The sequence below is a fragment of the Babylonia areolata genome, chromosome 2 (assembly GCF_041734735.1).
Source record: "Babylonia areolata isolate BAREFJ2019XMU chromosome 2, ASM4173473v1, whole genome shotgun sequence".
Lineage (NCBI taxonomy): Eukaryota > Metazoa > Mollusca > Gastropoda > Neogastropoda > Buccinidae > Babylonia > Babylonia areolata.
In genome coordinates, this window is record NC_134877.1 from 70280581 (window position 1) to 70293987 (window position 13407).

Consider the following 13407-nt stretch of genomic DNA (forward strand, 5'->3'; position numbering starts at 1 on the left):
TGTTGGAGAGAGTGACTGTGAGAGAGAGAGCCAGAGAGAACTGAAGGAGAGAGACAGGCGGGTACCACACGTCACCTGGTGGTTCCTGTTGCCTGTTGGAGAGAGTGACTGTGAGAGAGAGAGCCAGAGAGAACTGAAGGAGAGAGACAGGCGGGTACCACACGTCACCTGGTGGTTCCTGTTGCCTGTTGGAGAGAGTGACTGTGAGAGAGAGAGCCAGAGAGAACTGAAGGAGAGAGACAGGCGGGTACCACACGTCACCTGGTGGTTCCTGTTGCCTGTTGGAGAGAGTGACTGTGAGAGAGAGAGCCAGAGAGAACTGAAGGAGAGAGACAGGCGGGTACCACACGTCACCTGGTGGTTCCTGTTGCCTGTTGGAGAGAGTCACTGTGAGAGAGAGAGCCAGAGAGAACTGAAGGAGAGAGACAGGCGGGTACCACACGTCACCTGGTGGTTCCTGTTGCCTGTTGGAGAGAGTGACTGTGAGAGAGAGAGCCAGAGAGAACTGAAGGAGAGAGACAGGCGGGTAACACACGTCACCTGGTGGTTCCTGTTGCCTGTTGGAGAGAGTGACTGTGAGAGAGAGAGCGAGAGAGAACTGTAGGAGAGAGACAGGCGGGTACCACACGTCACCTGGTGGTTCCTGTTGCCTGTTGGAGAGAGTGACTGTGAGAGAGAGAGCCAGAGAGAACTGAAGGAGAGAGACAGGCGGGTAACACACGTCACCTGGTGGTTCCTGTTGCCTGTTGGAGAGAGTGACTGTGAGAGAGATAGCGAGAGAGAACTGTAGGAGAGAGACAGGCGGGTACCACACGTCACCTGGTGGTTCCTGTTGCCTGTTGGAGAGAGTGACTGTGAGAGAGAGAGCCAGAGAGAACTGAAGGAGAGAGACAGGCGGGTAACACACGTCACCTGGTGGTTCCTGTTGGCTGTTGGAGAGAGTGCCTGTGAGAGAGAGAGCCAGAGAGAACTGAAGGAGAGAGACAGGCGGGTACCACACGTCACCTGGTGGTTCCTGTTGCCTGTTGGAGAGAGTGACTGTGAGAGAGAGAGCCAGAGAGAACTGAAGGAGAGAGACAGGCGGGTAACACACGTCACCTGGTGGTTCCTGTTGCCTGTTGGAGAGAGTGACTGTGAGAGAGAGAGCCAGAGAGAACTGAAGGAGAGAGACAGGCGGGTACCACACGTCACCTGGTGGTTCCTGTTGCCTGTTGGAGAGAGTGACTGTGAGAGAGAGAGCCAGAGAGAACTGAAGGAGAGAGACAGGCGGGTACCACACGTCACCTGGTGGTTCCTGTTGCCTGTTGGAGAGAGTGACTGTGAGAGAGAGAGCCAGAGAGAACTGAAGGAGAGAGACAGGCGGGTACCACACGTCACCTGGTGGTTCCTGTTGCCTGTTGGAGAGAGTGACTGTGAGAGAGAGAGCCAGAGAGAACTGAAGGAGAGAGACAGGCGGGTACCACACGTCACCTGGTGGTTCCTGTTGCCTGTTGGAGAGAGTCACTGTGAGAGAGAGAGCCAGAGAGAACTGAAGGAGAGAGACAGGCGGGTACCACACGTCACCTGGTGGTTCCTGTTGCCTGTTGGAGAGAGTGACTGTGAGAGAGAGAGCCAGAGAGAACTGAAGGAGAGAGACAGGCGGGTAACACACGTCACCTGGTGGTTCCTGTTGCCTGTTGGAGAGAGTGACTGTGAGAGAGAGAGCGAGAGAGAACTGTAGGAGAGAGACAGGCGGGTACCACACGTCACCTGGTGGTTCCTGTTGCCTGTTGGAGAGAGTGACTGTGAGAGAGAGAGCCAGAGAGAACTGAAGGAGAGAGACAGGCGGGTAACACACGTCACCTGGTGGTTCCTGTTGCCTGTTGGAGAGAGTGACTGTGAGAGAGAGAGCGAGAGAGAACTGTAGGAGAGAGACAGGCGGGTACCACACGTCACCTGGTGGTTCCTGTTGCCTGTTGGAGAGAGTGACTGTGAGAGAGAGAGCCAGAGAGAACTGAAGGAGAGAGACAGGCGGGTAACACACGTCACCTGGTGGTTCCTGTTGGCTGTTGGAGAGAGTGCCTGTGAGAGAGAGAGCCAGAGAGAACTGAAGGAGAGAGACAGGCGGGTACCACACGTCACCTGGTGGTTCCTGTTGCCTGTTGGAGAGAGTGACTGTGAGAGAGAGAGCCAGAGAGAACTGAAGGAGAGAGACAGGCGGGTAACACACGTCACCTGGTGGTTCCTGTTGCCTGTTGGAGAGAGTGACTGTGAGAGAGAGAGCCAGAGAGAACTGAAGGAGAGAGACAGGCAGGCAGAGAGAGAGACACACACACACAGAGAATGACAATGACAAATGTCTTAATGAGGGCAGAATAGACAAGTTATAAGCTTCTTTACACCATGCCATCACACACGCATGTACATACATACGCACAATACAAAAAGTAAAATTGATAAATAAATGACCCCCCAAAATCGAACAAACTATGAGAAATACATCGATGGATGAGTGAAAGTATACATTTACGAAACATAATGAAAATCATCACACTTCATGAAACCCCATCAAACACACACGTGTGTGTGCAGACAGGCATTATTCACATGCGCATAAACACACAAGCACACACAGACATGACATATGCACACAAAAAACACACACAAAAAACATACACACGCAAACGTACACTGCAGTGCTTACAAATCGTTGGAAAACAGGCAGTCAGATAATTGCCGGCTTCCTAAAATCTGATCATATGCATTCAGTTTGCTAGGACTAATTATCATCGTTGCTTCTTCTTCTTCGTTCGTGGGCTGCAAGTCCCACGTTCACTAGTATGTACACGAGTGGGCTATTACGTGTACAATGACCGTTTTTACCCCGCCATGTAGGCAGCCACATTTCGTTTTCGGGGGTATATTTGTTGCGTTATATATCATTGGTTCGCTTTTTGGAATGATTATGATAGACAATAATAATAACTGGGCATTTATCAGCACTTTCCCCATAACGCACTCGGTCCTCAACTCACAATCATGCACAATAAACATAATTATGTATGCGGAAACAAACTCCTACGTACAATACATACAACATACATTTGACGCACATACAATACAGCGTTAAAAAATACCTACACAATCAACTAACTACTTTCATGTATGATGATCCAGAGGAGACACTGCAGGAAGGGGGAAGTCTTGAGGTTAGATTTAAAGGGAGGCAATGCAGTATGACGACGTGGTGAGGCAAAGGGTTCCATATTTGAACAGCAGATGATGAAAAGTCTCGACCACCATGCTGTTCTCTTTTATATTTTGGGACGCGGAAGGTTCTATCATCGACAGCAGAGCGAAGAGAACGGGAGGGTTCATAGATTTGAAAGATGTCAGAGAGGTATTCGGGGTGCAGTTCCAGGTATGACATGGTAGCAGAGACAGGCGGCTTTGTGTTTGATTCTTTGCTCTATGGGTAATGATGCTACGGTACATCTATTTTGTAAGATAGTCGGGGATTTCGTTCCATAGCTTACATTTGGAATAAGTGAGAGCGGACATGAAAAGGTTAGTTCTGGAACGAGGGGTAAAAATGGTACTCTTGCTTCGAATGATTTTTCCGGGAATTTCCTATAGGAGTGATGGATCCAGGTGGAGTGGTGGCCTAGAGGTAACGCATCCGCCTAGGAAGCGAGAGAATCTGAACACGCTGGTTCGAATCACGACTCAGCCGCCGATATTTTATCCCCCTCCACTTGATCTTGAGTGGTGGTTTGGATGCAAGTCATTCGGATGAGACGATAAACCGAGGTCCCGTGTGCAGCATGCATTTAGCGCATGTAAAAGAACTCACGGCAACAAAAGGGTTGTTCCTGGCAAAATTCTGTAGAAAAATCCAGTTCGATAGGAAAAAATAATAAAACTGCACGCAGGAAAAATATTTAAAAATGGGTGGCGCTGTAGTGTAGCGACGCACTTTGCCTGCGGAAAGCAGCCCGAATTTCACTCAGAGAAATCTGTTGTGATAAAAAGAAATGCAAATACAAATACAATATGTTGTTAGGGCGGAGCTACTTTCTTCATAATTGTGTACATGGAAACAACCTTGTTAAAACGACAGATGAAATAAACTAATGTAAATGTTTTAATTTAGTTCTGGAAGATAGCAAAGAAAGTACACTAAAAAAGAAAAAAGCCAAAACAGCACATTCGGATGAGACGATAAACCGAGGTCCCGTGTGCAGCATGCATTTAGCGAACGTAAAAGAACCCACGGCAACAAAAGTTGTCGCTGGCAAAATCTGTAGAAAAATCCACATCGATAGGAAAACAAATAAAATTGCAGGCAGAAAAAATACTCCCAAAATGGGTGGCGCTGTAGTGTAGTGACGCGCTCTGCCTGGGAAGAGCAGCCCGAATTTCACACAGAGAAATATGTTATGACATAAAGAAATACAAATACAAATACAAATGCACACACATTGACCAACAGACAGTTACCCAGGTGCCAGAACAGCACTGCCGCCGTGGCGAAGGCACCATGGCCACATAGCCTGACCTCCCTCTCGGGTTTGAACCATCGGACACCCACCCGGTCCACTGCACACACACACACACACACACACACACACACACACACACACACACACACACACACACACACACACACACACACACACACAACACACACACACACACACACACACACACATACACACACACACACACACACACACACACACACACACACACACACACACACACACACACACACACACACGCACACACACACACACACACACACACACACACACACACGCACACACACACATGCACGCACGCACGCACGCACGCGCGCGACAGAAACCTTTATTAACGAAAGTCAAACAAAAAATAACCCTATGCAGCTTTTCACAGACTGTCCTGGCCCACAATAGCCGCAAACAGGAGAAAGAAAAACTTCACAACAATGACAAAGGAACGTCAAAAGAATGCAAATAGTTTATGAAAATCAAAAGCAGAAATCAAAGTTGACACTCAAATTTCAAAGACTATGGAAGTAAATGTCAAAACGAAGATTTGAAACAAAGAAGCCGAGCCAAAAGGAGAACAGGAAAGAAAGAAGAAAGAGGAGAAAGAGACATAGAGAGACAGAAAGACAGAGACATAGAGAGACAGAAAGACAGAGACATAGAGAGACAGAAAGACAGAGGCATAGAGAGACAGAAAGACAGAGACAAGAGAGACAGAAAGACAGAGACATAGAGAGACAGAAAGACAGAGACATAGAGAGACAGAAAGACAGACATAGAGAGACAGAAAGACAGAGACATAGAGAAACAGAAAGACAGAGACATAGAGAGACAGAAAGACAGAGACATAGAGAGACAGAAAGACAGAGACAGAGAGAGATAGAAAGACAGACATAGAGAGACAGAAAGACAGAGACATAGAGACAGAAAGACAGAGACATAGAGACAGAAAGACAGAGACATAGAGAGACAGAAAGACAGACATAGAGAGACAGAGACATAGAGAGACAGAAAGACAGACATAGAGAGACAGAAAGACAGAGATAAGAGAGACAGAAAGACAGAGACAAGAGAGACAGAAAGACAGAGACATAGAGAGATAGAAAGACAGAGACATAGAGAGACAGAAAGACAGAGACAGAAAGACAGAGACAAGAGAGACAGAAAGACAGAGACATAGAGACAGAAAGACAGAGACATAGAGAGACAGAAAGACAGAGACAAGAGAGACAGAAAGACAGAGACATAGAGAGACAGAAAGACAGAGACATAGAGAGACAGAAAGACAGAGACAGAAAGACAGAGACAAGAGAGACAGAAAGACAGACACAAGTGCAAAGACAGCTGCAGAGACACATCAGACACACGATGACACGATGACACAGACCTTTACAGAAGACAGTGAGACACACGGAGCATCAGAATTCCTTCAATTACAACAAACATCAAATATTGAATGGTGTGTTACTCCTTTCAGTGTCTCTGTGATAATATATGCCATACTTCAAATAGATTTATTCTTAGCTTCTGCTGGCACGCACACACACACACACACACACACACACACACACACACACACACACACACACCTTGGGCCAGATCGTCCTTGTCCTGAAGGGTCCTGACAAAGGCCACCTCCGCCATGTTGAACTCTATGGCGATGTCCTTCATGGTCCTTTCCTCCAGTACCTGGCACCACACAGCACAACGATTCAACGATTCAAAGAAATGCCATCCTTTTGCCCCTTTTGGGGTGTAGAGGATACAATAACAATATCTACTCATTGAATCACAACTTCAGCCCAACGATGTCTCTAAAACACGCAAAAAACGCACACCCACGCACACACACACGCGCGCGCGCTAATAATAATGATTTGCATCAAAACAAATCAACCTTAAACATACTGACAAGTATGCACGCAGCACACACCATACAGCACACATCACAAGTCACGAGTCCTTGCCGCTGTGGGCAGTGTTTTCTATGGGCCTTTTCGTGTCTCAGGCTGTTTGATAATGCCATCAGTACAGGTCTTCTTCTTCTTCCTATTCTTCTTCTTCTCTTATTGTTATTGTTGTTGCTCTTCTTCTTCTTCTTCTTCTTAGTGCTTGTAAAAGAACCCACGACAAGAAAGGAGTACGTGTTCTCCCTGGCAAAACACTCATTTGTAATGTATGATAAAGTGACGCCCACATCAGTACTGGTAGACAGTAGTTCGGGACATCACTCCAGGCTGGTTCTTAACAACTTCACACACTGCTGTCGTCATTTGGGGGGTAGGGGGGGACATGTGTGCGCCCTTGTGTGTGTGTGTGTGTGTGTGTGTGTGTGTGTGTGTGTGTGTGTGGACTGAAGGACACAAAGGTGAACGGCAATATAAGGCAGCTCTCAAGTCGGCTCTACCCAGGTAGGCAGCGTGTTGTGCAAAATGACTCCGCCTTTGTAAAGCACTCAGAGCTTGGTCTCCGACCGAAGGATAGGTGCAGTAGATGTATCCACCCCGATCAATCCAGAAAGAAGAAATCATTCACTGTATCCACCCCGATCAATCCAGAAAGAAGAGAACACTCACTGTATCCACCCCGATCAATCCAGAAAGTAGAGAACACTCACTGTATCCACCCCGATCAATCCAGAAAGAAGAGAACACTCACTGTATCCACCCCGATCAATCCAGAAAGAGGAAATCATTCACTGTATCCACCCCGATCAATCCAGAAAGAAGAGAACACTCACTGTATCCACCCCGATCAATCCAGAAAGAAGAAATCATTCACTGTATCCACCCCGATCAATCCAGATAGAGGAAAACACTCACTGTATCCACCCCGATCAATCCAGAAAGAAGAGAACACTCACTGTATCCACCCCGATCAATCCAGAAAGAAGAAATCATTCACTGTATCCACCCCGATCAATCCAGAAAGAAGAGAACGCTCACTGTATCCACCCCGATCAATCCAGAAAGAAGAAATCATTCACTGTATCCACCCCGATCAATCCAGAAAGAAGAAATCATTCACTGTATCCACCCCGATCAATCCAGAAAGTGGAAATCATTCACTGTATCCACCCCGATCAATCCAGAAAGAGGAAAACATTCACTGTATCCACCCCGATCAATCCAGAAAGAAGAGAACACTCACTGTATCCACCCCGATCAATCCAGAAAGAAGAAAACATTCACTGTATCCACCCCGATCAACCCAGAAAGAGGAAAGCATTCACTGTATCCACCCCGATCAATCCAGAAAGAGGAAAACACTCACTGTATCCACCCCGATCAATCCAGAAAGAAGAGAACACTCACTGTATCCACCCCGATCAATCCAGAAAGAAGAAATCATTCACTGTATCCACCCCGATCAATCCAGATAGAGGAAAACACTCACTGTATCCACCCCGATCAATCCAGAAAGAGGAAATCATTCACTGTATCCACCCCGATCAATCCAGAAAGAAGAGAACACTCACTGTATCCACCCCGATCAATCCAGAAAGAAGAAATCATTCACTGTATCCACCCCGATCAATCCAGAAAGAAGAAATCATTCACTGTATCCACCCCGATCAACCCAGAAAGAGGAAAGCATTCACTGTATCCACCCCGATCAATCCAGAAAGAGGAAATCATTCACTGTATCCACCCCGATCAATCCAGAAAGAAGAAATCATTCACTGTATCCACCCCGATCAATCCAGAAAGAGGAAATCACTCACTGTATCCACCCCGATCAATCCAGAAAGAAGAAATCATTCACTGTATCCACCCCGATCAATCCAGAAAGAGGAAAACACTCACTGTATCCACCCCGATCAATCCAGAAAGAAGAAAACACTCACTGTATCCACCCCGATCAATCCAGAAAGAAGAGAACACTCACTGTATCCACCCCGATCAATCCAGAAAGAAGAAAACACTCACTGTATCCACCCCGATCAATCCAGATAGAGGAAAGCATTCACTGTATCCACCCCGATCAATCCAGATAGAGGAAATCATTTACTGTATCCACCCCGATCAATCCAGAAAGAGGAAAACACTGTATCCACCCCGATCAATCCAGAAAGAGGAAAACATTCACTGTATCCACCCCGATCAATCCAGATAGAGGAAAGCATTCACTGTATCCACCCCGATCAATCCGGAAAGAGGAAAGCATGGACTGTATCCACCCCGATCAATCCAGAAAGAGGAAAGCATTCACTGTATCCACCCCGATCAATCCAGATAGAAGAGAACACTCACTGTATCCACCCCGATCAATCCAGATAGAGGAAATCATTCACTGTATCCACCCCGATCAATCCAGATAGAAGAGAACACTCACTGTATCCACCCCGATCAATCCAGAAAGAAGATAACACTCACTGTATCCACCCCGATCAATCAAGATAGAAGAAAACACTCACTGTATCCACCCCGATCAATCCAGAAAGAGGAAAACACTCACTGAATCCACCACGATCAATCCAGGACGAAAAATACTGTGTAGGGAAACACTTAGCACTCACCGTGTAAGAGAAACACTCACCGTGTAGAGAAACACTCACCATGTAGAGAAACACTCACCGTGTAGAGAAACACTCACCGTGTAGAGAAACACTCACCGTGTAGAGAAACACTCACCGTGTAGAGGAACACTCACCGTGTAGAGGAACACTCACCGTTTAGAGGAACACTCACCGTGTAGAGGAACACTCACCGTGAAGAGAAACACTCACCGTGTAGAGAAACATTCACCGTGTAGAGGAACACTCACCGTGTAGAGGAACACTCACCGTTTAGAGGAACACTCACCGTGAAGAGAAACACTCACCGTGAAGAGAAACACTCACCGTGTAGAGGAACACTCACCGTGTAGAGAAACATTCACCGTGTAGAGGAACACTCACTGTGTAGAGGAACACTCACCGTTTAGAGGAACACTCACCGTGAAGAGAAACACTCACCGTGAAGAGAAACACTCACCGTGAAGAGAAACACTCACCGTGTAGAGGAACACTCACCGTGTAGAGGAGCACTCACCGTGTAGAGGAACACTCACCGTGAAGAGAAACACTCACCGTGTAGAGAAACACTCACCGTGTAGAGGAACACTCACCGTTTAGAGGAACACTCACCGTGTAGAAGAACACTCACCGTGTAGAGGAACACTCACCGTGTAGAGGAACACTCACCGTGTAGAGGAGCACTCACCGTGTAGAGGAACACTCACCGTGTAGAGGAACACTCACCGTGTGGGGTGGCGGCAGACACACAGGGCAGGGACTCCCCCGGAAGGGTTGCTGGGCGAACGTGTCCACCAGCACCACAGGAATCGGCCTCTGTCCCCCGCTCATCGCTCACCGCCACACAGCTGGGGGACGACGATGGCGAAAGAGAGTGGTTTGAGGAGGAGGTAGACGTAGCAGCAGCAGCAGCAGCAGCAGTAGTAGTAGTAGTAGTAGTAGTAGTTTTTGTTGCTGCAGTCTTAGTAGTAGTCGTAGTAGTAGTTGTTGAAACAGTGGCAGTACCAGTAGTAGTAGTAGCAGTATAGGTTTTTTTTTATGTTGATGAAGTAGAAGATGAGGAAGTAGTAGTAGTAGTAGTAGTAGTAGTAGTAGTAGTAGTAGTTGTTGTTGTTGTTGTTGCTGCTGCTGCTGTTGTAGTAGTAGTTCTTGTTGTTGTTGTTGTAGCAGCAGCAGCAGCAGCAGTAGTAGTAGTAGTAGTAGTATAGGTTTTGTTGTTGAAGAAGTAAAGGATGAGGATGAGGAAGAAGAGGAAGAAGAATCCAGCACGACAGCAAGAGAAGGAGCAGCTCAAGAACTTGTTAATCCGTACAAAGATGTGTTTGACACTGCACGGCGGGCATCATGTACAATCATTGTCGCCTCACACATTGTGTCGCGAGCGACAGTAAATGCATACCCTCGCACGCGGTATATTTTGTCGCCAGTCTGAGGAGCTTACTCAGAGTTGATAGTGATGATGATGGTGATAATGATGTTGGTAGTGGTGGTGATATTGATCATCATCATCATCATCATCATCATGAAGAGCAAGAGGAGGTGTGTGTGTGTGTGTGTGTGTGTGTGTGTGTGTGTGTGTGTGTGTGTGTGTGTGTGTGTGAATATGTGCTTATGTGTGTGTGTTAAATCACAAACGTACACAACTGTAGTAGCACAGTTTATATATATATATATATATATATATATATATATATATATATATATATATATATATATATATATATATATATATATATTTTGTCGCCGGCGACAGTAAAACCACGTGTGTGTGTGTCAGAGGTCATATGACCTAAATGTATTCGTGGCAGTCGTTACAGTTTTCCAAATGAACAGCTCATCAAACAACGTCCAGGCCTGCCTTATCTCGTGTTGTTCAGATGTTTAGGTCGCTAGCGTCTCCGTCCTGCATGTCAGATGAGTTGAACGACCTGCTCAGTTCAAGTGTTTATCTTGTTTCCGTCCGTCCGCAAGTGAACTGCTTGACTTTGATTCATAATCTGTCGAAATAAAATGTTGAGATGGTATTGTCTGGGTCTTGCTGTGTCACTGTTTACCACATGACATGTTGATATAGTATTGTCTTGTCCTTGCTGTGTCACTGTTTACCACATGACAGGTTGATATAGTATTGTCTTGTCCTTGCTGTGTCACTGTTTACCACATGACATGTTGATATAGCATTGTCTTGTCCTTGCTGTGTCCCTGTTTACCACATGACATGTTGATATAGTATTGACTGAGTCTTGCTGTGTCCCTGTTTACCACATGACATTTTGATATAGTATTGTCTGGGTCTTGTTGTGTCACTGTTTACCACATGACATGTTGATATAGTATTGTCTGGGTCATGCTGTGTCCCTGTTTACCACATGACATGTTGATATAGTATTGTCTGGGTCTTGCTGTGTCACTGTTTACCACATGACATGTTGATATAGTATTGTCTGGGTCTTGCTGTGTCACTGTTTACCACATGACATGTTGATATAGTATTGTCTGGGTCTTGCTGTGTCACTGTTTACCACATGACATGTTGATATAGTATTGTCTGGGTCTTGCTGTGTCACTGTTTACCACATGACATGTTGATATAGTATTGTCTGGGTCTTGCTGTGTCACTGTTTACCACATGACATGTTGATATAGTATTGTCTGGGTCTTGCTGTGTCACTGTTTACCACATGACATGTTGATATAGTATTGTCTGGGTCTTGTTGTGTCACTGTTTACCACATGACATGTTGATATAGTATTGTCTGGGGCTTGCTGTGTCACTGTTTACCACATGACATGTTGATATAGTATTGTCTGGGTCTTGTTGTGTCACTGTTTACCACATGACATGTTGATATAGTATTGTCTGGGTCTTGTTGTGTCACTGTTTACCACATGACATGTTGATATAGTATTGTCTGGGGCTTGCTGTGTCACTGTTTACCACATGACATGTTGATATAATATTGTCTGGGGCTTGCTGTGTCACTGTTTACCACATGACATGTTGATATAGTATTGTCTGGGGCTTGCTGTGTCACTGTTTACCACATGACATGTTGATATGGTATTGTCTGGGTCTTGCTGTGTCACTGTTTACCACATGACATGTTGATATAGTATTGTCTGGGTCTTGTTGTGTCACTGTTTACCACATGACATGTTGATATAGTATTGTCTGGGTCTTGTTGTGTCACTGTTTACCACATGACATGTTGATATAGTATTGTCTGGGTCTTGTTGTGTCACTGTTTACCACATGACATGTTGATATAGTATTGTCTGGGTCTTGTTGTGTCACTGTTTACCACATGACATGTTGATATAGTATTGTCTGGGTCTTGTTGTGTCACTGTTTACCACATGACATGTTGATATGGTATTGTCTGGGTCTTGCTGTGTCACTGTTTACCAGATGATATATGGGGGAGAGAGACAGAGAGGGAGGGAGAGAGACAGAGAGGGAAGGAGAAAGACAGAGAGGAAGGGAGGGAGGGAGAGAAAGGGACAGACAGACAGACAGAGACAAAGACATAGACAGAGACAGATACAGAGACAGAGAATGAGATACAAAGAAAGACAAAGAGACAGATAGACTAAGATCGAGTGAATGAGAGAGAGTGAGAGGGGGTGGAGAGGGGGCGAGAGAGAGAGAGAGAGAGAGAGAGAGAGAGAGAGATACATTCATACATTTACATACATACATACGTACATGTATAAATGCATGCATACATACATTCAAACACACAGACACACACACTCCCGCCCTCTCTGTCTCTCTCCCCCATATATCATCTGGTAAACAGTGACACAGCAAGACCCAGACAATACTATAACAACGTTGTGTGTGTGTGTGTGTGTGTGTGTGTGTGTGAGTGTGTACGTGTGTCTGAGTGAGCGAGAGTTTACGCACTCATTGGTAAAGGTATCACGTACGCACACACACACACACACACACACACACACACACACACAACAGAAACCTCATCGTCTCAAGCCACAAACAATGACGTCAAAATCTTGGCGCGGAAACAGCGCCATCAATGTCGTCATTGTGGGGTCCACAACGTCATCACAGCCGATGAATCAGAGGGGACCGGGTCGATAAGTACCCCTATCATGACGGGTGGCCGGCTCAAAGCTCCCATATGGCCCCGCAAAACACCACACTTCTGGCAGCACTCAGCCACGCTCCTCTGGCCTGTCAACCCCTTTGCTTTTCCTCGCGGGAATCCAGTTTTTGGGTTGTATTGCTGTGTTGTATTATTGCAACGTACTGTATTTTTGTATTGTATTACTGCAGCGTATTGTATTACTGTATTGTATTACTGCAACGTATTGTATTATTGTATTGTATTACTGCAACGTATTGTATTACTCTATTGT

The 13407-nt window shown here is 45.9% G+C and overlaps 1 protein-coding gene across 1 annotated transcript in view; it reads right to left on the minus strand.

The window, feature by feature from the left end:
• LOC143278323 (phenazine biosynthesis-like domain-containing protein) overlaps window positions 1-9927 on the minus strand; it is a 26619-nt gene extending 16692 nt beyond the window's left edge. The window contains exons 1-3 of the mRNA XM_076583251.1: window positions 9754-9927; window positions 6101-6200; window positions 4480-4578 (exon numbers count right to left, since the gene is read on the minus strand). Coding sequence (XP_076439366.1) covers window positions 4480-4578; window positions 6101-6200; window positions 9754-9858 — 304 coding nt within the window. The 5' untranslated portion in view covers window positions 9859-9927. The remainder of the gene's footprint in view (window positions 1-4479; window positions 4579-6100; window positions 6201-9753) is intronic.
• Window positions 9928-13407: the final 3480 nt, after the last annotated feature.